At 43.0% G+C, this 19,806-nt stretch overlaps 2 protein-coding genes across 2 annotated transcripts; both read left to right on the top strand.

Moving 5' to 3' along the window:
- The first annotated feature begins 301 nt into the window (after positions 1 to 301).
- Positions 302 to 16,047, top strand: nwd1 (NACHT and WD repeat domain containing 1). Its single transcript, XM_056378647.1, is given in 19 exon segments — positions 302 to 428; positions 818 to 903; positions 1,025 to 1,141; positions 1,488 to 1,919; positions 1,921 to 3,233; positions 4,737 to 4,940; positions 5,020 to 5,173; positions 6,096 to 6,213; positions 6,760 to 6,924; positions 7,143 to 7,340; positions 7,692 to 7,814; positions 7,899 to 8,104; positions 9,821 to 10,081; positions 10,665 to 10,755; positions 11,598 to 11,746; positions 12,281 to 12,554; positions 13,611 to 14,164; positions 15,027 to 15,132; positions 15,481 to 16,047. Coding segments are annotated over 19 exon segments (4,989 nt in total). The 3' UTR covers positions 15,792 to 16,047.
- A 783-nt stretch (positions 16,048 to 16,830) lies between these two features.
- Positions 16,831 to 19,084, top strand: pdzk1ip1 (PDZK1 interacting protein 1). Its single transcript, XM_056379060.1, has 4 exons — positions 16,831 to 17,091; positions 18,008 to 18,134; positions 18,273 to 18,359; positions 18,552 to 19,084. Exons 1-4 carry the CDS (start codon positions 17,025 to 17,027, stop codon positions 18,622 to 18,624), a joined length of 354 nt encoding a protein of 117 aa, XP_056235035.1. The 5' UTR covers positions 16,831 to 17,024; the 3' UTR covers positions 18,625 to 19,084.
- Positions 19,085 to 19,806: the final 722 nt, after the last annotated feature.

Here is a 19,806-nt window from a genome sequence, read left to right as displayed (position 1 = left end):
ATGATCAGTAATAAGCAGGTTACATTGTGCAGAAACATTACAATGGGCTTTAACAACATCTACTTCAGAAGATGATGTTGTGGTCTCGTGCAGTTAACCCAGTCATACTCGGGTCCAACACAGTGCTACAGTAGTATTCAGTGTGCTGCAGGTACGGCAGCAGGTCATGTGGGAGAGCTGGTTGTCCTGGAGGAAAATCTCAGAGGGGACAACACAGACAGGAGACTGAGGAGCAGCTGAAGGAGGGAAGCTCAGACAGAAGGCAGAAGAAGAAGAAGACGGTGGTTTCAGAGCGCAGACGATGGCAGAGCGTCCAGCAGGAGAAGGAGGAGGTGTCAGTCTGCAGGACGTCCTCAGAGGACGGACAGACGGAGCTCAGAGGACCAGCTCCAACATGATCCGGGTCTTCATCAGCTCCACGTTCACAGGTCAGAGCAGATTAACTCACACAAAGATATTAGAAGTTATTAAAGTCTTACATTTTGCTGATAAGTCATCGTTTATAAAGGCTTTATTAATGGTTAATAAATCATTTATTAATGCCTTATTGATCAGTTATAAGCCATTAATAAGAGCAACTTTTGGGTTGCCAGGTTGTGGAAAATCCTCCTCCAAGAGTCATTCAAACTCTATCATTCTACCATAATAAGTCTTATAGTCTTATAATCATATATATATATATATATATATATATATATATATATATATATATACACACATATATATACATATACAGTTACTGTTATATTTATTTCACTGAGCACCACCTCAGCCTACAACAGATGAACTTATTGAACTGTCTCTGTTCTCTGGTCAGATATGAGCAGTGAGAGGAAAGCTCTGCTGGAGAAAGCTTACCCAGAAGTCCTGTGTTTCTGTCGCAGTCTGGGGCTGGTGTTTGAGGTCGGGTCAACATTTCAACAGTTTCCTCTTCAACGGTTTCAACGAATCCAGTAACTGATAAGGTGATCTGTTCTGTGTTCAGTAAACCGCTGCTCACTGATCAGTGATATTTCCTCCTCAGGTGGTGGATCTGCGTTGGGGGATTCGAAATGTGACGACTGGAGTTCACGAGTCCTGTGAGATCTTCCTGCAGGAGATCGAGACCTGTAAGAGGATCTCAACCGGACCGGCTTTCATCGTGAGTCTCTCATCTTCTTTCAATTCTAATTCAGACCTTTACGCACATTGTGGATAATACCAAAGCTGGATATTTATTTTTCATAACTAAACTTAAAGTCCAGTATCGCATGATCCTCTGTGGTTTGATCAAATTCTTTGAAATACATTTTGATTGATTTGTAACAGGGCTCTCACACGTCTAAGAAATCTGAAAAACTTTCATCTTTCAGTCCTGGAAAATGACAAAATAGAACTAAATGTCCTGACATTTCTGTTGGAGCTGAAGTGAAAGTGGATGCAAAGTGTAAAAGATTTTAATCCATGATCTGATTCTCTCCCTTTGTATTCATGCCTCGGCTCTCAAGGCTCTGCTGGGGAACCGGTATGGCCACAGGGCTCTTCCCCGCCTTGTCCTGCAGAAACATTTTGAAGTCCTTTTGTCTAAACTTTCCAAAAACCCTGAAGGCGTCAAACAGCTGAATCAGTGGTTCTTAAAAGACTGCAATGCGGTTCCGCCCACCTACGTCCTCCAGCCTATCACGGCTCACTTCCCCCACTACAGCGACCTCCGACCTGAGAGTGGGCCTAAGCACGACAACGACGTCCTGTCCTGGCGTTTCACAGAAACTCAACTGTTGCAGCTCCTACGATCCGCCGCCACCGACGCCGAAGCCGCTGGAGACATCACCGCCGAGCAGGGACAACAGTTCTACACATCAGGTCAGAGACGTCGCTCACAGTTGGTCCCCTGTTGTCTCAGAGGGTTTGTGACATCAGTGTCTTCTTCTTCTGTCCACAGTCACAGAGCGGGAGCTCGAGCACGGTTTGTGGAAAGACGATGGCGAACCGTCGGCTCTGCTCTTCGTCCGAGAGATTCCCCGGCAGAGGGTGAGGGACGGTCCCAAACGTCTCGCCAAGTACATGGACCTGAATGCCGAAGGGCTGCTGGACGCTGAAGCTCAGTCACTCCTCACCGGCCTCAAGTCTCGGCTCTACGCCTCATCACGGAAGATCCTCAACCTGCACTGTGTGGAGCTCAGCAAGGGGAGTGTCGACCCCAAACGCAAAGAGCACGCTCAGTACCTGGACAGCGTCTGCGAGCAGTTTGTGACGCAGATGAAGGCCCGGATCACAGCAGCGGTCGACTCCCCGCCTGAGGGGAGGCGGAGGAAGATCTGGGGAAACACTGAGGAAGAAAATGAGGACACGTCAGACTGGGTGGGTGAAGAGGTTGCACAGCATGTCGCCATGAGTGCTGAGCTGTGCAGAGGTCTACACGCTAGAGAGGGTCTCCTGGGGAAGCTCTGCCTCGCCATGTGGGAGTCCACCAACGTGCTTCACGGCCCGCTGGTGGTCCACGGGGCTGCCGGGATGGGTAAGACGGCTCTGCTGTGCAAACTGGCGCAGGAGATGCGAAGTGTCCTGGAGGCGGGATCGGTGGTGGTGATCAGGCTGCTGTCAGCTCGTCATCCTCAGAGACCAGACATCGACCACGTCCTCCGCAGCATCTGTCTCCAGGTCTGCCTGGCGTGCGGTTTGTCTCCGCCCTCGCCCCTGACGGCCGGCACCCACCTGGAGCTGCTCCGGTTCTTCAGGAACGTCCTCACCCAGGTCTCCCAGCAGGGGAACAGTCTGCTCCTCATCCTGGACGCTCTGGATCAGCTGTCAGACCAGAATCACGCTCACAGACTCCGCTGGCTGCCCACCGACCTCCCGCCCAATGTCCACCTGGTGGTTTCCATGGACACCTACAGTGAGGCATTTGTTAACATGCGGCTGAAGTTTGAGTCTTTGGGGAGCTTCTTTGAGGTGGAGCGTTTGTCTCGTGATGAAGGGAAACAGATCGTGGAGTCAAACATGCGAGCGTCACAGCGAGCGTTGACCCCCGAGCAGAGCGACGCCGTGCTGCAGAGCTTCGACTCCACCGGCTGTCCCCTCCACCTCAAACTGATCCTGTCTGCAGCCAGACGCTGGACCTCCTTCACCCCGCTCACAGAGATACATCTGGGCGCCAATGCACAGGAAATGATGTCACAGCTCTTCCTGATGCTGGAGGAGAAACATGGGAAGGAGCTGGTGGGCGGGGCCTTAGGATACCTCACTCTGGCAAGGTGAGACAGTCACACATATGTCACAGCATGAGAGCATTGTTCTCCAGAAATGACATTACAAACATTATCAGTGTTTATCCGACCTGCAACCAGCGAACATCATCAGTTTGGATTATTTTCTTGATTCACTGAATGACAACTTTGTTTCCTGAGGAAACGGCTTTAAAATAAAATCAGGCAAAACAAAAACACTTGGAGAATTAAAGTATATTTAGTTTATTAAAGTATATTAAAGTATATTATTTAAAGTACATTTACCTGATATTACCAAATGTAAATGAAAACATCAATTAATAATTCAATCCAAAGAACAACTGAGCTTTAATCAGTCAATATGAAACACGAGGAAACAATAATGAATAAATAAATGAGCAATCAGTTGTCAACAGACTAAATATGTCAGATGTCAGTCAATTCAATTTTCAATTCAACTTTATTCATTCATTCAACACAAAATCATAACAAACACTATCTCAAGGCTCTTTACAGGGTCAAGACCTGACAATATTATAGAGGAACCAGCAGATGATTTTCTGTTTTATTTCACAGTAAACTGAATAATTTAGTAGAGCCGCTCTGATTAATCAATCAGTCGATCAATATAAAAATAATCAGAAATGATTTTCATAATCGATTAATCATTAAAGTATTTTTTTTATACAAAAATTGAAAATAGATTATTTTTTGTATCATTAAACAAAATTTTTAACTGTTGGTTGGACAACAAAAAACATTTGAAGACGTTACCTTGAAAGTTATGATTGGCTTTTATCACTGTTGTTTGTGTATTAAGTGGTTGATCTGAAATTGATAATGAAATGAGTCATTACTTTCAATTTGATATAAAACTCATCAGGCACCCACAGTTGCTGTCTGTGATTGGCTGGCTGGGTGGAGTGGAGCCATCACAGCAGTGACCTGCAGTTTTGCTACTGAACTATAAATAATACAAAAATAATCACATAAGAAAACAAAACACTGATTGACTAGTTTTATCAGACAACTCATAATCAAGAGAAACACGAGTTCACACAGTGAAAAACTAATTATTGCTCCAGTGGAAATGAAATTTAAAGTATTTTTTATCAGCAAAATAAATCTGGCCCATACACAGCATGACTGTCAGATGCTACTTCCGCATCTGGACCAATTCTGATGCACACACAGAAAATCCTCCAGCTGTCAGACAGTCCTGAAGGGTAACAGCTGCACTCAGCCCAGATGTGGAAGTATATGGGCCAGACCAGAAATTTCATTTGCAACAAACAGTATAATAAATGTCAAATGTATTTACTTGAACAACATAATGTAAATCACCAATGAAAAAAGCAATAATACATGTAAATGTGAAGTTAAAGAGGATGTGATCACATGTAGACAAAGTGTTATAACAAGCTGATGTTATGATGTTACAACCCGCTGATCAAAAAATCAAAAAGTGAAACTGCTATGAAATAAAGGTTTAACAGGTAAATATATAATGATAATGATAAATGTCCACAGGGAAGGTCTGCTGGAGGCTGAGCTACGTGATGTCATGTCCCTGGACGATGATGTCATCAGTGAGGTGTATAGGTACTCGCTCCCTCCAACGCCCTCGTTGATCCGGCTGCCCCCCCTCCTCTGGGCCCGCCTCAAGCGGGACCTGGAGGACCATCTGGAGGAGCGGTGGACGGGCGGGGTCGCCGCCGTCGCCTTCAACAACCGGTACAAGAAAAAAAACCTGATGGATGATCACAAGATTAGATTTGATTTGATTCACACACATGACCTTTGTGTACTTCAGGCGCCTGGTGGAGGCGGTTTCATCGCGCTATCTGACGTCAGAGCGGCGGGGGCGGAGCCTCAGGATCATGGCAGAGTACTTTCTGGGTCGGTGGTCGGGGAAACTGAAGCCTGCAGCTCTGCCGGGTCTGTCACTGCTGCTCTCCGACAGAAAGGTACCAACGACTCGATAACAGGAGGGTTTCCTCACATACAACATGTACACCATCACATCCAGCAGCTGTAGCTTACATCAACAGGATGGAGGTGAAGAAGTGGAGAAGTGAGTTGTGTCTCCAAAGACACATTTTAATAAAGCTGCACTGATTTAAAACAAAATTTCAGTTCTGGTCCTTCAGATTTTCTAAATATCAAATATATACTGTATATACTGTACTACAGTGGTACCCAAAGCCACAAACTTATACATCATAAGGTCTTATGAGGTTGTATTTCTTAATGATAACACAGACGTTAAAGATAATGCAGAAGTAGGCCTATTGCTAAATATAGGTATATTTATTTAATTTAACCAGATAACACAGGAATGTGGATAAGACAAGTTTAGCAGCAGCCATCTTGTTCCAAATAAAACCTACCCATAATCCACAGCAGTAAAAGAGGACTGAGGCTCCATCAAAGCTGACATGGAATATAAAAAGAACTGAGTCCCTTTTCTATTGGTCGACTTTTCTGTGCATGAGAGCTGCTGCATGTTTGTGAACCTGCATGTGTGAAGTATCAAGATTTAATAGGAAGACTTTAACGAAGTTTCATGATCACATCCTCATCCCCAGCAGTTGCTGTGTGACTGATGAGCTCAGCGCTGGACACATGGCTGCTCTGCACAGCCCAAATGTCCGTACAGTGTGTACAGTGTGCAACACATATCTATTCTTAGACCTTCATTTCAGATGAGGAAAAACTCTCCAAAAAACATCCAACAAACTTTGTTGGTGAGCTTTGGAACAGTTAATCTCCCCACATACAAACATACATGTGTGAAAGTACAAAACAGGAAAATAGAGTGTGGGTGGGATGTGTGCCGCTGTACAGGTTATTGTTGAATGGACTCAGACACTTTCTGTGGTGTCACAGGTCCCTCCCCAGCCACTGTGGTTTGCTCCAGGATTGGCTAACGTCAGGAAGCTCCAGGAGTTGCCCTATCACCTGCTGCATGCCGGTCTGTGGGAGGAGCTCCAACATGAGGTCATTGGTAAGATCAGATTAATGTTAAAGTCCCACCCACTACCACCACACGCCCGGACCAGAGTCAGACAGGTACCTGTATTGTTCAGTTATTGGTTCAAACATGGACAGAAAGAGAAGGACACAGAAAATCCAATCCAATTTAAATCCAACATAAAAATCTAAAGAGCAGTGATGCACCATGAGAGTGTGGTTTATCTTTGTCCAAACAAAGCCTTCTCCTTTTTCTTTTGATTATTTTATCAATTTAACAAACAAACAGAATAACAAAGGGATCATGTTCCCTGCTGCCTCTCCTGCTCTGGTAAAAACCATAGGCCCACCCAGGTGCATTCTGGTCCTAAACCTGTCTACCTAGCTAAATAACCTCAAGTAAACCGGGTTAAAACCAGGTATGAACCTTCATTCGGTCCTGAGACTGAATGAAGGTTCATACCAGGTTTAAGACAGGTTTAAACCAGGTTTAAACCAGGTTTAAACCATGGCCTGAGACTGAATGAAGAAGTCTCTGTTTTTAATAAGATGGTTTTGACAGAAGCTTTGTATTTTTCAGGCAGCGCTGAGTGGCTGTACTGTAAGAGCAGGGTGTGTGGGGTGTCCAGTGTGATCCACGACCTGGACCAGTGCTCCCAGTACATGGACTGCACTGAGACCAGACTGATCCGAGACACTCTGGTCCTAATCAAACCCAGCCTGGACTTCTTGGACAATCACTTTGGTCAGTTAGTTTGGCTCTATGTTCCATACTCATGTGCTTTTTGAACGTTTTCAGTCTAAACGTGTAAAAGTGTAACAAGTTTCCCTCGAAATTTGACTTTTATGTTTGTGACAGAGTCTTTTGAAACAACAGTTAGATCAAAAATGAGTTTAAACAGTAGGAATGTGTTAAAACCTGTAACATAATACACACGCAGTGTTTTCAACCATCTGTTCCAGATATGTCTCTGTTCTACACTGAGCTGTTGGCCAGACTCTGCTCCTTGGCCTCGACCTTCCCCTCTGTGATTGGCCAGCTGTGCAGTCAGTGTGAAGAGTGGCTGCTGACGTGTGCGGAGCCGATCCTCGTCCCAAAGTGTAGTTTCCTGCAGCAGCCTGGGGGGGCGCTGCAGCACACACTGAGCGGACTGCAGGGAGGTCAGACATGTTTAAATCCAACAAAGAAAAAAGCAAGAGTGGGGCTGAATGATTGATATGATTAATTGTTTTTGCATCAAAAATAAAAAAATAAAATTTCCAATCCTAAGAGCTGCTGTTTTAATATGATCTACAGTTCACATCAGTGACAGGAAATTTACTTCACTCACCAAAGTCTGTGATCCTTCAGCTCCTGTGACCTGGTTCTTCATGCAGCACCTTATCACGTATTTTATTTTGGTAGCTGTTGCCGCCGTTTTATTGTGCTCGGGCCACAAATCGTGATAGCTGTGATTTAGATGTGCTGCGAGTTGGGCATTAACACAGGTTTACCTGTCGCTGTGTCCGCAGGTGTTCTCTGTGTGGACGTCAGTGTGGAGGCGGAGCTTCTGGTTGCAGGTTCAGATGACGGGGTGGTGGCGGTGTGGAGTCTCAGTGACCAGCAGCTTGTCCACACTCTGCTGGGACACACCGGTCAGTCTGATTTGATTCAAGAATAATAATGAAATGATAATAATAATAATAATAATAACTCACAGTGTAATCTGTGCTGTGTAGGTGCTGTCCTGTCAGTTAAAGTGATTGACAGCTCGTCTCACTGCCTTTCCTTGGCTGCTGACGGCTCTCTGAGGAGGTGGAGCCTCATGAACGGCCAGCAGCTGCTCTGCATCCAGGAGGCTGTACCTGTTGACTCCGCCCCTTCATCAGTACACCTCCACCTGTCTGAGCAGAGACAGCGGCTCTGTGTTTACACCATGACTCAGGTAATAAAACTATTATAATAATAATGCTAATGCTAACTCATACTATTTCTACTGAGTCCACCAGTTTGACCATGACCTGTTAATGATCTCCTCAGTTCCTCTACATGGAAACACCCAGGTGTCTTGGAAGGGTTTATGCTCTGTCCACCATTTTGAATTAGAAATCATTTTTTTCTGTCAGTTTGACGGATGTTTTCTTAAATACTACAATACCCATGAGTCTCAGCTGCTATGGCGAAGAAGGCGGTCAGAGGTGTGAATCAGACCTTCAATGTTCATGTTTTTGGACTCTCCCACTCAGACACTAGAAGTTTCCCTCCGTGTTAAACACGAGGAAGGTTATTATATGGTGTACGCCACCTCTGGGAGCAAGAAGTGTTTTGAGTGTGGAGATGTGGGTCACAAGAGGACTGTTTGCCCGTGCAGGCAGCAGGCAGCAGGTAGCAGGCAGCAGGCAGCAGGCAGCAGGCAGCAGGCAGCAGGTAGCAGGCAGCAGGCAGCAGGCAGCAGGCAGCAGGCAGCAGGTAGCAGGCAGTAGGCAGCAGGCAGCAGGCAGCAGGCAGCAGGTAGCAGGCAGCAGGCAGCAGGCAGCAGGTAGCAGGCAGGAGGCAGCAGGCAGCAGGCAGCAGGCAGCAGGCAGCAGGTAGGAACTGGACTCTTTAGATATGACTGGTCAGGAGTTTTTAAACACTTCTGGGGTGAGCTGGGGCCTGACATGCTTGGTTTTAAGGTCTTAGTTGTCCTGTACCAGTCAGGAGGGGGATCAGGCAAGGCTGCCCCGTCTCAGGCCAGCTCTACAGCGTGGCCATCGAGCCTCTCCTCCACAGACGAGGTCCAGGCAGTTTTTGTCTGGGACCGGGGGGACGTCCTGGAGTTAGAGGCCGGCCTGGCTCTGTATGAGAGGGCCTCCTCAGCCGGGATAAACTGGTGGAAGAGTGGAGATTGTCTGGCGGGGCAGTAGAGTTCAAGATGCCCTCCTGGTCTTCCTGGGGGCCTTAGCTGGAGAACAAGAGGAGTAAAGACTTTAGGTGTTCATCTAGGCAAAAAGGACATAGAAAGACAGAATTGGGAGGGAGTGCTGGGGAAGGTGGAGGCCAAGTTGTCTAAGTGGAAATGGCTGCTTCCACCACCAGACCTCATAAAGGCGCTGCAGTGGCTCCTCGTGGACTTCTTCTGGTCGGGTCGTCACTGGCTGCTGAACAGTGGAGTGAGGGCCACGAGTATGTGTTCCTCTCCCTCATCGTCAGTCCAAATTCATCTCCTGTGGGAAGAAGCAGCTGTATCACAGCTGTGTAAAGGTCCTGAACCTCGGCTCTCTGACAGGACTCAGGGAGTCCAAATGGACTGAGGTGTGTGACACAAAATGTTCCCCTAAAGGCTGCTGGCGGCTCCTGGATAAACCTCCTGCTGAAAAGCTGATGGCTGCCCTCCAGTGGAGGATCACACACGGAGCTATAGCTACAAACAGATACAGGGCTCACCTGGACCCCAGCACTGGGGAGGGCTGTTCTTTTTGCAGGCACACAGAAACTGTAGAACACCTGGTGGTTTCCTGTCCTCGTTTGTCTGATTTATTCAGGCTGCTGCACGGGTGGATGGAGGCTTCAGGAGAGGGTTTTCTGTTTCACTTTTTGTTTTTGGGCCCAGGTGCACTCTTCTTCTTCTTCTTCTTCTTCTTCTTCTTCTTCTTCTTCTTCTTCTTCTTCTTCTTCGCAGGTGAAGGTGTGGAAGCTGGACGGGGCTGAGCTCTTCAGCAGCAGCAGTGATGAAGGCTCGCTGGTTCTGGGAGTTCTGGAGGACTCTGTAGTTTCTCTGTCTGACTGTGGTCTGGTCAGAATATCTCGTCCTGTTAACGGCACTCAGACTGTGGAGACTCAGCTGGAAAACGCACAGAGGTGTTTTAATCTTGTCAACTCTGTTACGTTACCAAAACGTGGGAAAGTGTTTGTGGTTACTACAGAAGGCTTCCTCTATCAGGTACGTCCGTTTTGATTGGCAGGTTTGATGGCTTTCATGGATGTTTAATTGGCAGTTGTTACAGCTTGATATTAGAGTTAAAGGCCGCAGAGTCTCTTTGAGGCCAATAACAAGGAAGACTTCTGTTTATCCCCATTTAAGTGTGGGACATTCGGACCCTCATAGTGTCCAGGGGCCAGTTGCAAAAATCACCTTAAGTTTTGTACTTGAGTATAACAGTTAAGGTTTAATTTCTCCTTAGCTTAGGGAGTTACTTAAGGGTGTTTTATATTGAGCAATGTTAGAATGGATTCACTTCCTCAACAGATCACTCAAGAAAATAAAGTCTAGTTTTAATCATAATTCAAAATGTATTTACTAAAAAGAAAAATAAATTTTTTTTCCTTTTCATTCTTTGTCATTGTGAAAAAACACTGATTGTTTCTATTCAACATGTTTTTCCAGTAGACTGTTGCTCCGTCCTATACAAAAGACAAAACCTTGTCACCAGTAATTCAGCATAAACAGTCAAACCTACAGGGACGTTATTTCTTCTGTTGCACATGATCATAACTCAGATAATATTTAATACATTTATCTGCAGATTTCCGGGTCGGGCAGACAGACAGCTGTTGAGTTTCCTCTGGTTCCGTCTTTACTTTCTGTTACAGAAGATGAAAAAATTCTGATGGCAGGTATGACTAATAAACTAACTCAGTGTTTTTTCAAACCATAACAAGCTGCAGCTACAAATAGCTTGAAAAGGTACACATCAGTAGCTGATATGTGGAATTCCTTCCTATTGATGAGAAATCAAACTGGAATTTTAGACTTTAGAGTTTTTCTAATGTGAAACTGAGCTCAGCATTTCTGTCCTGCTTTCCTATCTGTGTAATGATTTGTGCTGAAGCGTTTCTTTCAGTCAGTGTTTACGTTTCTTGTTTATATCTGTAAATTCTAACAATTGGGTTTTTTTTTTATTCAGAAATTTGAATTATTAGTATTTTAATGGTAAAGGCACGAAAATGTCATCATTTAAAATGTGTGAATCTTTATCGGCCCATGTGTCATATTCCTGCCTTTATACTTTTCTGATATGTGAGACTTTCAGCTGAGTTCACGCTGAAAAACAGATGATATGCAAAGATAAAAATGAGGACACAGAAAGTCGACAAAAGCCTGCAATCATGAGGGCTCCAGTCTGCTTTTCATCAGCATCATTAAAATGAGTAATCCTCTTTCCAGTATCTGAGCAGGAGATAAGAGAAACATGGTTTCCTTGTTCCAGCTGGATTTCTCCTGGAGATGCCACTAAGTTTCTCTCAAACATATTTACTGTTGTAGATTAACAGAATAGAAATGTAAAGTCTAACACTCTGGGTTACATGTGGATTTAACCTAATCAGGTCACTGTAAACATGTTTTCCAATTACCTGTGTGATGTAACCTGGCGTCTTATGTGCATGTGAACGTTCGCTCGGTGTGAACTCTGGTGTCCTGTGTTCATCTCCCAGCTGATCTGTGTCTGTCTCTGCAGGCGCTGAGCGAACTCTGAGCCTCTTTAACATCGACATAGACTCTGTGGACAAGTTCCTTGACCTCCAACATGAAGACAGCGTCTTGTCGGCCAGCATCTCTTCGGACGGCAGGCAGCTCGCCTCTGGAGCTGCTGACCAGCTCATACGAGTAAGAGATGACACACTGAATAGATAATGTAAACTTTATTGAGCAAAGGACTATGACTGCAAATATGCTACACTGTAGACGCTTAAAATCAATAAACTATGTTCTTTTGCAACTTTATTTAATTCAAATTCATTAATACAATACAAAGGGCTTGGTGGCAAAATCAACATCTGCATGTGCATGTTGTATCAGGCAGCTGCTTCACAGTAAAATCCCTTCCATTTCACCACATTAAAGGTTAATCCAGCTGCTTCACAGTAAAAAGTCAATCTAGCTGCTTCACAGTTTGAACTAATCCAGCTGTTTTACAGTAAAACTAATCCAGCTGCTTCGCAGTAAAAGATTTTCCAGCTACTTTACAGTAACAGCGTGGATACGTATTTCAAACATATTGTAGCTTTGAAGAACTCAAATTCATGAATTTCACTTTGAAGGACGACTTCAAAAATGGTCTTTGAGTTAAATCAACAACTTTATTCAATTAAATTATACATGTCATGTGTTCCCATCCTGTGTAAATCTTCTCTCTGACAGATCTGGTCGGTGACCACTGGTGCGTTGTTGGACACTCTGTGTGGTTCAGATGCTCCCGTCACCTCTGTGGTTTTGTATAAAGGCTTTGTGGTTTCAGCCTCGACAGCCACCAGCTCTATCCAGCTGTGGAATCTGAAATATGACACCCAACACAAACCCACCGCCCACATCCCATCAGGCTGCGCCCATGTTGCCATCACCAAAGACACAGATCAGGTTTTCTTCATCCGACAGCCGAGCCAGACAGAAGTCATCAGCTGGAACAACCACACAGGTCGGTGTTACCAGAGCAGAGTCACTGCAGACGCACCGTTAAAGAAGGAATTCAAAGGATGTTATTGATTCTGATTCTTTTATTGATTCTGGAAGCTGAAGTCTTATAAGCTCTGTTGAGTCAAAAATAGACTTTGTAAATCGATACATTACTAATTATACAGAGAGCTGTGGCCAGAACTAACAATCTGGAATAATGGTAATGCTATTAAAATATGAAATTAAAGAAATACTTGATTACTTTTTCCTGTGGCATCCCTGGTCCTCCATACATTACTGCCTCATAACAAACACAATATCACACCTTCAACATTCCCACGTCCTACCCATCCCTAAACACTGTCATAGGGTAACTGTACTGTCGCCTTACATCACAGATCAGTCTGCCATGCAATGCATAAACAAACGTCTAAATACAGACACTCAAACCAACTTCCAGTATACAGCATGTGACACAGACTGTTAAAGCAAAACAAGGTGAGACAAGTGAGATAAAAGGTGGCAACCCTGGCACAAAGGACCAAGACCACTTAATTAAGAAGAAAATACAAATAGAATTAAATTAAAGGGTAAAGAAATGCATAAATAAAAGTTTATTCCTGTACCTATGTGATGGTTTCATCAAAGAATATTAAAGTAGATTTCAGATTCAGGAGTGTGTAGTTTCAGATTTGAGATAACATCCCTAATCCACTGTAGGTAAAGTGTGGGTGGAACAGCTTCACTCCATCTCAAAAGTATCAGGCGACATGCACAAAGAGCATAGACAGAAATGATCTTATGACCACCTACAGGAAGTGGTGTCCCTCCTGGAACGTGATTGGTTTGCACTCATTTTAACAGCAGGTAAAAATCGCAGAAAATGACTTGTGTTGTGTTTTTGCTTGTGAATTCAACTTTTTATAGGTAAGAGGAACAGTGTGTTGTTTCATCTTTCAAAGGTTACAGTCTGGATTTAACTGAGAAAGTCAGTTTTCCTCCTTCATAGATAAAAGTGGCTGGCACCAACACAGGAGAGGAAAAACACCAGACTTGACTATTGTGTCTCTCCCTGCAGGTTCTCTCTCAGAGCGTTTGGCTGTCTCTGCCCAGGTTTGCTGTCTGGAGGTAGCTCAGCACAAACGTTTACTCCTGTGTGGTCTGACCTCCGGCACTGTCCTCATCTACCCGTTAGCCATGCCCCAGGAGACACTCTGCATCCCCCCTCCAGAGAGCCTCTCCAGGGTGCTGTGCATGGCTGTCAGCTCCCAGGAGAAGCACATGGCGGTGGCCTACGAGGATTTGGTGTGTCTGTTCGAGATCACCACCAGAGACAGCTTTCCCACGGTGGAGGGGCCCCTGGAGAGGTTCCCCCTGTCCCTCCTCCACGCCCCGCTGTCCTCCATGGCGCTGCTGTCCGACCGCAGGCTGCTGTATGGAACGAGCTGCGGGGAGGTGAAACTCCATGATTTCATCGGCGGCGGCAGCTCCAGTCTGGAGCCTCATCGCACCAGAGTGACCTGCGTGACGGCCAGTAACTGGGGGAGTCACGCAATGGTGGGCTCAGAGGACACTGTGCAAAGGTTGTGGGCCCTGAACCCACTGGCCCTGGATCACACCATGGAGTACAAGGTCAGGGTTACTGAGCATCTGCAGCCTTAGAGCCAAAAAGACATTTAACCAACAACTCTGACAATAATACAGAGACAAACCAAGAATAAGCAAAGAATAAGGCAACATTTTATGTTAACCAATATAACTTATAAGTAATCAGTATATAAACATATAAATGGTTTTTAACAGACTACAATGTAGCTATAAGCAGATATAAGGACATTTATTTTCAACTGTTTATTAATGTAGAGCATTTTCAACAATTATATCATCTCCTTTAAGACATATTTTATAATATTACGTTTGTGTTATGTGTCATTATCTGTTTATATATCAGTGTGTTTTTCTAGTGTCTCGCTATTGCTACATAGCCATCGTTAGCATTAACAGCTGTTTACTTACCGGTCTTGTCAAGAGCTTCAGCCATCGTGTTTAGAAGACAAGATGTTATAATATGTCCTCTTAGCAGCTACTTCTTCAGAATGGATGCTACAGTGACTTGGTATCGGAAAATGACAAGAAGAGTCGACCAAGCTGGAGTTAGCTGGTTAGCATGCTAACTTCAGTATAAGAGAAGAAGTGATAGAGACAAGAGTTGGTGAACATTGGTGTTTGTTTCCACCTCTGGAAACAAATGTCGGTGAGTAAAGGAATGAATTTTGATGCTTGGACTCACGTTTCTTCTAGACTGGTGAGTACACAGCTGCTGGTGCTAACATTAGCTATGTAGCAATAACAAATAGCTCCTTTAAGACTTAACTTGTATCCATGTACAAATGCATCATAGGAAGTGTTATAGTAATAATGTTATCATTAGGTCCAACAGTAGGCTACAGTGTTCCCGTCCAGTTCATTGTGCTGTGGTTTTGTTGGTGTTCAGGGTTTTTTCTTCGAGGGCGTCCTCTCTGCTGCTTTCTCTGACAGCGACCAATTTGTCTTCACTGGATCTCAGGACAGAACCGTCAAAGTCTGGGACGTTGCTACAGGTACGTTCAGGTGTGTTTGGACATGTTTTCACTGAGGATGTACAGGAAATATCAACTGGTCTTAAAAAAAAAACGAACTGACAGAAAACCAAACTTTCTCGCGAGTCAGAGGTTCGTATGTGCAGAGATGTTGGTTTCATCTTATATTCATTTTCTAAATGAACACTACATGACATTCATTTTGGTTTTACTAAGTTTATGTTGTGGTCTCTATTTTTAGTTATTTGTATTATTAAATAATGTGATTCTGAATGAGGTTTTATTGCCCCTGGCACAGAACACAGCAGTTCTGAAGCCTCTGCTCAGTGAAGTGTCACTGATGTTGTAGTGGATTTCTTCCTTGTTCAGGGAACCTGTTGTACGTTCAGTTCGTCTACTCACCTGTCGTCAGGATGGTGACCTACAGGAACGGCTTTGTGGCGTTGACTCAGCAGGGGTCCATCATCAGAGAAGTGTTTCGCTGTCCGGACCACATCAGTCCGGACTACAACCCTCTGACGAACGTCAAGGCCCAGTACCGAGTCACCTCCAGGGAGAAGAAGCGGGACGGCCAGCAGACCTCCGTGTCCGACCTCCAGGACTTTAACCCAGCCCAGTTCAACCTGAACCTCATGAGCATGCTCAGAGCCAAACCCTCCTCCACCTGTCTCATACTGTAGGACGTTTGGGCCCCGGACCTCCAGGGACCTCAAGGTTCTCTGAGGTTTCACGACAAATTAGGGAACAAAATATTTTCATTGTTAGGAAACGTATTTGTTTAATTCTCACTGAGGTTCATGTACTTGTTAAATATATAACACACACACCATCTATTATCATGTGAAAATTAGTGCAAATGTTTAGTTTTGATAAATCATTGTGAAACCAACTGCTATTTATAATCTGAAAAATGTATTAAAACATCTGTTTATGTTCCTGGAACTCACCGGTTTTTACCAAAATATGGCGAAATACTTTCTTCTGCTTATTGAAAGCAACTGCTTACATAGATTACAAGTTAAAAAATGTAAACAGGCATGTCCAGGCATGTTAACATGCTATCAACAGCACATTTACATAATTTAGCAACTCAATTCATCAGCATTCAGATGGACAGAGGAGAGGTGGGTTATGCTTCAGAGGTGGTTTGACGCTGACTGCAGTTGGCATCGTCTGTGAAGAAGCAAGATACAAACTGTCCAGCAAAGCACAAGCTTTCCTCATTTTCTTGGTGCAGTAACAATTCTTTCCATTATCAATTAATCTGCAGATTATTTTTTCAACTAATCGGTTAATTATTTCATCTATAAAAGGTGAGGATAGATAGAAAAATGATCATCACATTTTTTCTTAAGTGACGTCACCAAATGTCTTGTTTTGTTGGACCAACAGTCCAAAACCCCAAAATAGAAAACCAGGCAAAAACAGCAAAATCTCACATTAGCGATGGTGGAGCCAGAGAAAGTTTGGCATTTTTGCTAGAAAACTGTCCTAAATGATTATCGTATAGTATAAATATGAATAATAATTCTTGTATATCCTTGTAATTTTCTTTGTAGAACAGTCTCTGATGACTGCTAATCATCGGGCCCTCCCTACTTTTAAAAGCCATGTTTGTTTATCTGAGTGAAAACAGCTCAGTCATAAACTCTGAGGACAGAGAAAAGCTCTTCCTGTGAATCAGAGCTTGTGTTGTCGGGTTGAGTTGAACATTAACAGAATTGTGCCGACCTGCTGATCCACCTGACACACCTGAAACTCTCAGCTTCACTCCGCTCGCGGTTTAACACTGAGAGTTTAAAGTTTTAAATCGACCACTGAAGCGTCACTTTTCAATTTTTTTTTAACAGGATTTGATTGTTTCAGGTTTCAGTACTTAGTTTTTTCTTCAGTCAAGAGTTGGAGAAACAACAATGGGGAAACCCTCTGCAGTGATTTCCTGCTTGTTGCTGATTGCGGGAGCAGTGACGGCCCAGACAGGTAGAAAGTGTATTGACAAGTGGTTATTACTACTGCTCAAAGAATATGTTAGATTTAGTTGATCCTCTGAAAACATATCAGTGACTATCAGCATATTTCATTTTACTTACATATATATATTCAGTTTACTGTTTACATTTGAGAAGCTAAAACCAGCAAATGTTTGTCTTTTTTGCTTAAACAAAACGATTAATGATAATCAAAGTAGATTTTCTATCATTCAGCTAATCCATTAATCATTTTGTTAATTCAACTCCAGAATATTCCTATCAATGATTCATTGTTTATAGAAATAATCAAATAATATCTGCTTTATATGAGTAGAAACTGAATCTCTTTGGTCCATTAACCTTGTTAAGAGAAAATAAGCTGTTTGAAGACATCAGTTTGGACTCTTTATTAATCCCTATCTTACCTCTGATAACCACTAAATATTAACCAAATACAATGAATGTGATAACTGAATTTTCTCCTCACATCAGTTCTTATTGAAAAAGGCATGTACATATCACATATCATACATATCATATAGTATTCAGGAAGAAAGTTAGGAACAATTAATGGATTACTATAGATTTGGGCATTTTAACGTTTATTCTTCAGTGGTTTGCAGCAACAAAACCACTTTAAGTTTAACAAACGCCATTTTTACCTAAGTTAAAAAGGTTCAGGTTGAACTTTTATTGCAATTAAAATAGCTCACCATAATACTGTTTGGTTGAGGACAAGCTAATGGTTTAGCAGTTAAAGAGTTAAGTTCAGGTCAGTTAATGGTTTAGTTTAGCAGTAGTGAAGTAGTGAGTCTTTGAGGTGTACAGTTTACAGGTAAAGAGAGAGACACACACATTTAACTGACCATCGTTTCACACTGAGTTTGAATGACCTCCGATCTTTGACCTCTGTGTCTGTGTTTTAGATCAGAGACAGGTCAGTGAGCGTCTGCTGCCTCAGTGGCTTACTGGCATCATCGCCGTTGCCGCCTTCCTTTTCCTCACCTTCGTCAGCTTCCTGGTGAAAAAGGCCTGGTGTGAGGAGTCCAGTAGGTCAGTCACACTCAGCAGTTTTAGTATCGTTCAAAAAGTAAAGACAGTCACAATCATGTATTAAATGTCCAAACTAAATAATTGATTTTCTAATCTCTATAATGAAAGTTTAAATGGTGAGTTTCCTTTGTTGTGCAGGGCAGCGACCTCTGTGGAGTCAGAGAGAGAAAATGATCTCGTCATGACCAATTGTAACACCTATGAGACCACCCTGGACATGGTCAGGTAAAACCAACAAGTCCTCGCGATACTTAAATAAGATTTCGGGTCAGCATCCTGACGACAGCAATATTCTGTATTCTTTCTTACTTTGCAAGCTGTATTCACTTGTACTGTTTGCTGTAATAAATCCAACATTATTATAACTAATATTTTAAAGCTTTAATGACAAAGTTTGTGCGTGTGTTTGCTGATCAGGAGCAAAGAAGACATGAACGCTTACGACAACCTGGTGATTGACAGCACCGATGACAAAGTTACCGCCATGTGACCAACCTGAACTGATCCTGCATCAGCGTCGTCCTCAGCATTACTGGACAGACACACAAGACATACATATGTTTATAGTAACAAATGAACATTTACAGTTGATGTTTTTATTAATTTTGTTTGTTTTATCGTAGCTGTCATCCCAGGTGGGTGGAGTTTACCATGATGAACTTCAGATATCATCCATGTTGAATTTACGTACAAATATATTCTGTGACTGATTTTTTTTCTGTTTTGACTGTAGCACATTTCTAGGGAGAACCTGCAAATCATTTAGCATAATATGTACATAATATGTATTCCTGGCTTTTTAAATCCTCACTCACCTTTCAGAGCAGCTGACTGTCCTGTGAGCTCTGTGCTAATTAATAAGTTATCTTTTTTAACAAACTGCTGTGTCGGCTCTCGTTACTGATCAGTGAAAGAATAACCTGTGATTAATAATTAAACAGTTTTACAGTAAACAAACTACTTCTTACTCTTCAGATTAAGATTTTAATATTAAGATTTTACATAACATAAACATATAAGCTCCAGTAATACACATTTGCTGAAGACTAAATCAGTTGTTTCAATTTCAACATGTGACAGTTAGAAAAAAGCAGTGTCTAGTTGGGTTACACTGAATTTCGTTTTTCTTTCCTCTCCCATGAATCATATATACACTAACACATACACATACACACACATACATATACACATACACACAGACACACACACACACATACACATACACATACATATACACACACACACACACACACATACATATACACACACATACACACACACACACACATATATACACACACATATATATATATATGTGTGTGTGTGTGCTCATATATATATATATATACATATACATATATATATATATATATATATATATATATATATATATATGTGTGTGTGTGTGTGTGTGTGTGTGTGTGTGATCCAAGATCCAAAATAGAAAAATCTATCATTGGTTGAGGTAGGTGGGCTAATATTCCAGTCACTGATTCCTAATTTCTTGGTGATATCTGAAAAACCAACACAAAAACACTCTTTTTTGATTTAGACATTTTCCCAACTCATTTTTATAATTTGCTTAGTCGGGTGAGAATCTTTATGGCCCTGCAGATTTGCCAAATGATTAGCCATTGATAGTCTCCTTCTTAAATGAAAGACTATGTAACTC

This window comes from Seriola aureovittata, chromosome 6 (assembly GCF_021018895.1).
Source record: "Seriola aureovittata isolate HTS-2021-v1 ecotype China chromosome 6, ASM2101889v1, whole genome shotgun sequence".
NCBI classification, from domain to species: Eukaryota; Metazoa; Chordata; class Actinopteri; order Carangiformes; family Carangidae; genus Seriola; species Seriola aureovittata.
This window is presented reverse-complemented; position numbering and strand designations above follow the sequence as displayed.

Bases quoted from the DNA above. Each gene is read 5' to 3' on its own strand.
- pdzk1ip1 (XM_056379060.1), top strand. From the start codon at position 17,025: ATGGGGAAACCCTCTGCAGTGATTTCCTGCTTGTTGCTGATTGCGGGA. The intron at 18,135-18,272 runs GTCAGTCACACT...TTTGTTGTGCAG, and splicing joins TGGTGTGAGGAGTCCAGTAG to GGCAGCGACCTCTGTGGAGT. The intron at 18,360-18,551 runs GTAAAACCAACA...TTTGCTGATCAG, and splicing joins ACCACCCTGGACATGGTCAG to GAGCAAAGAAGACATGAACG.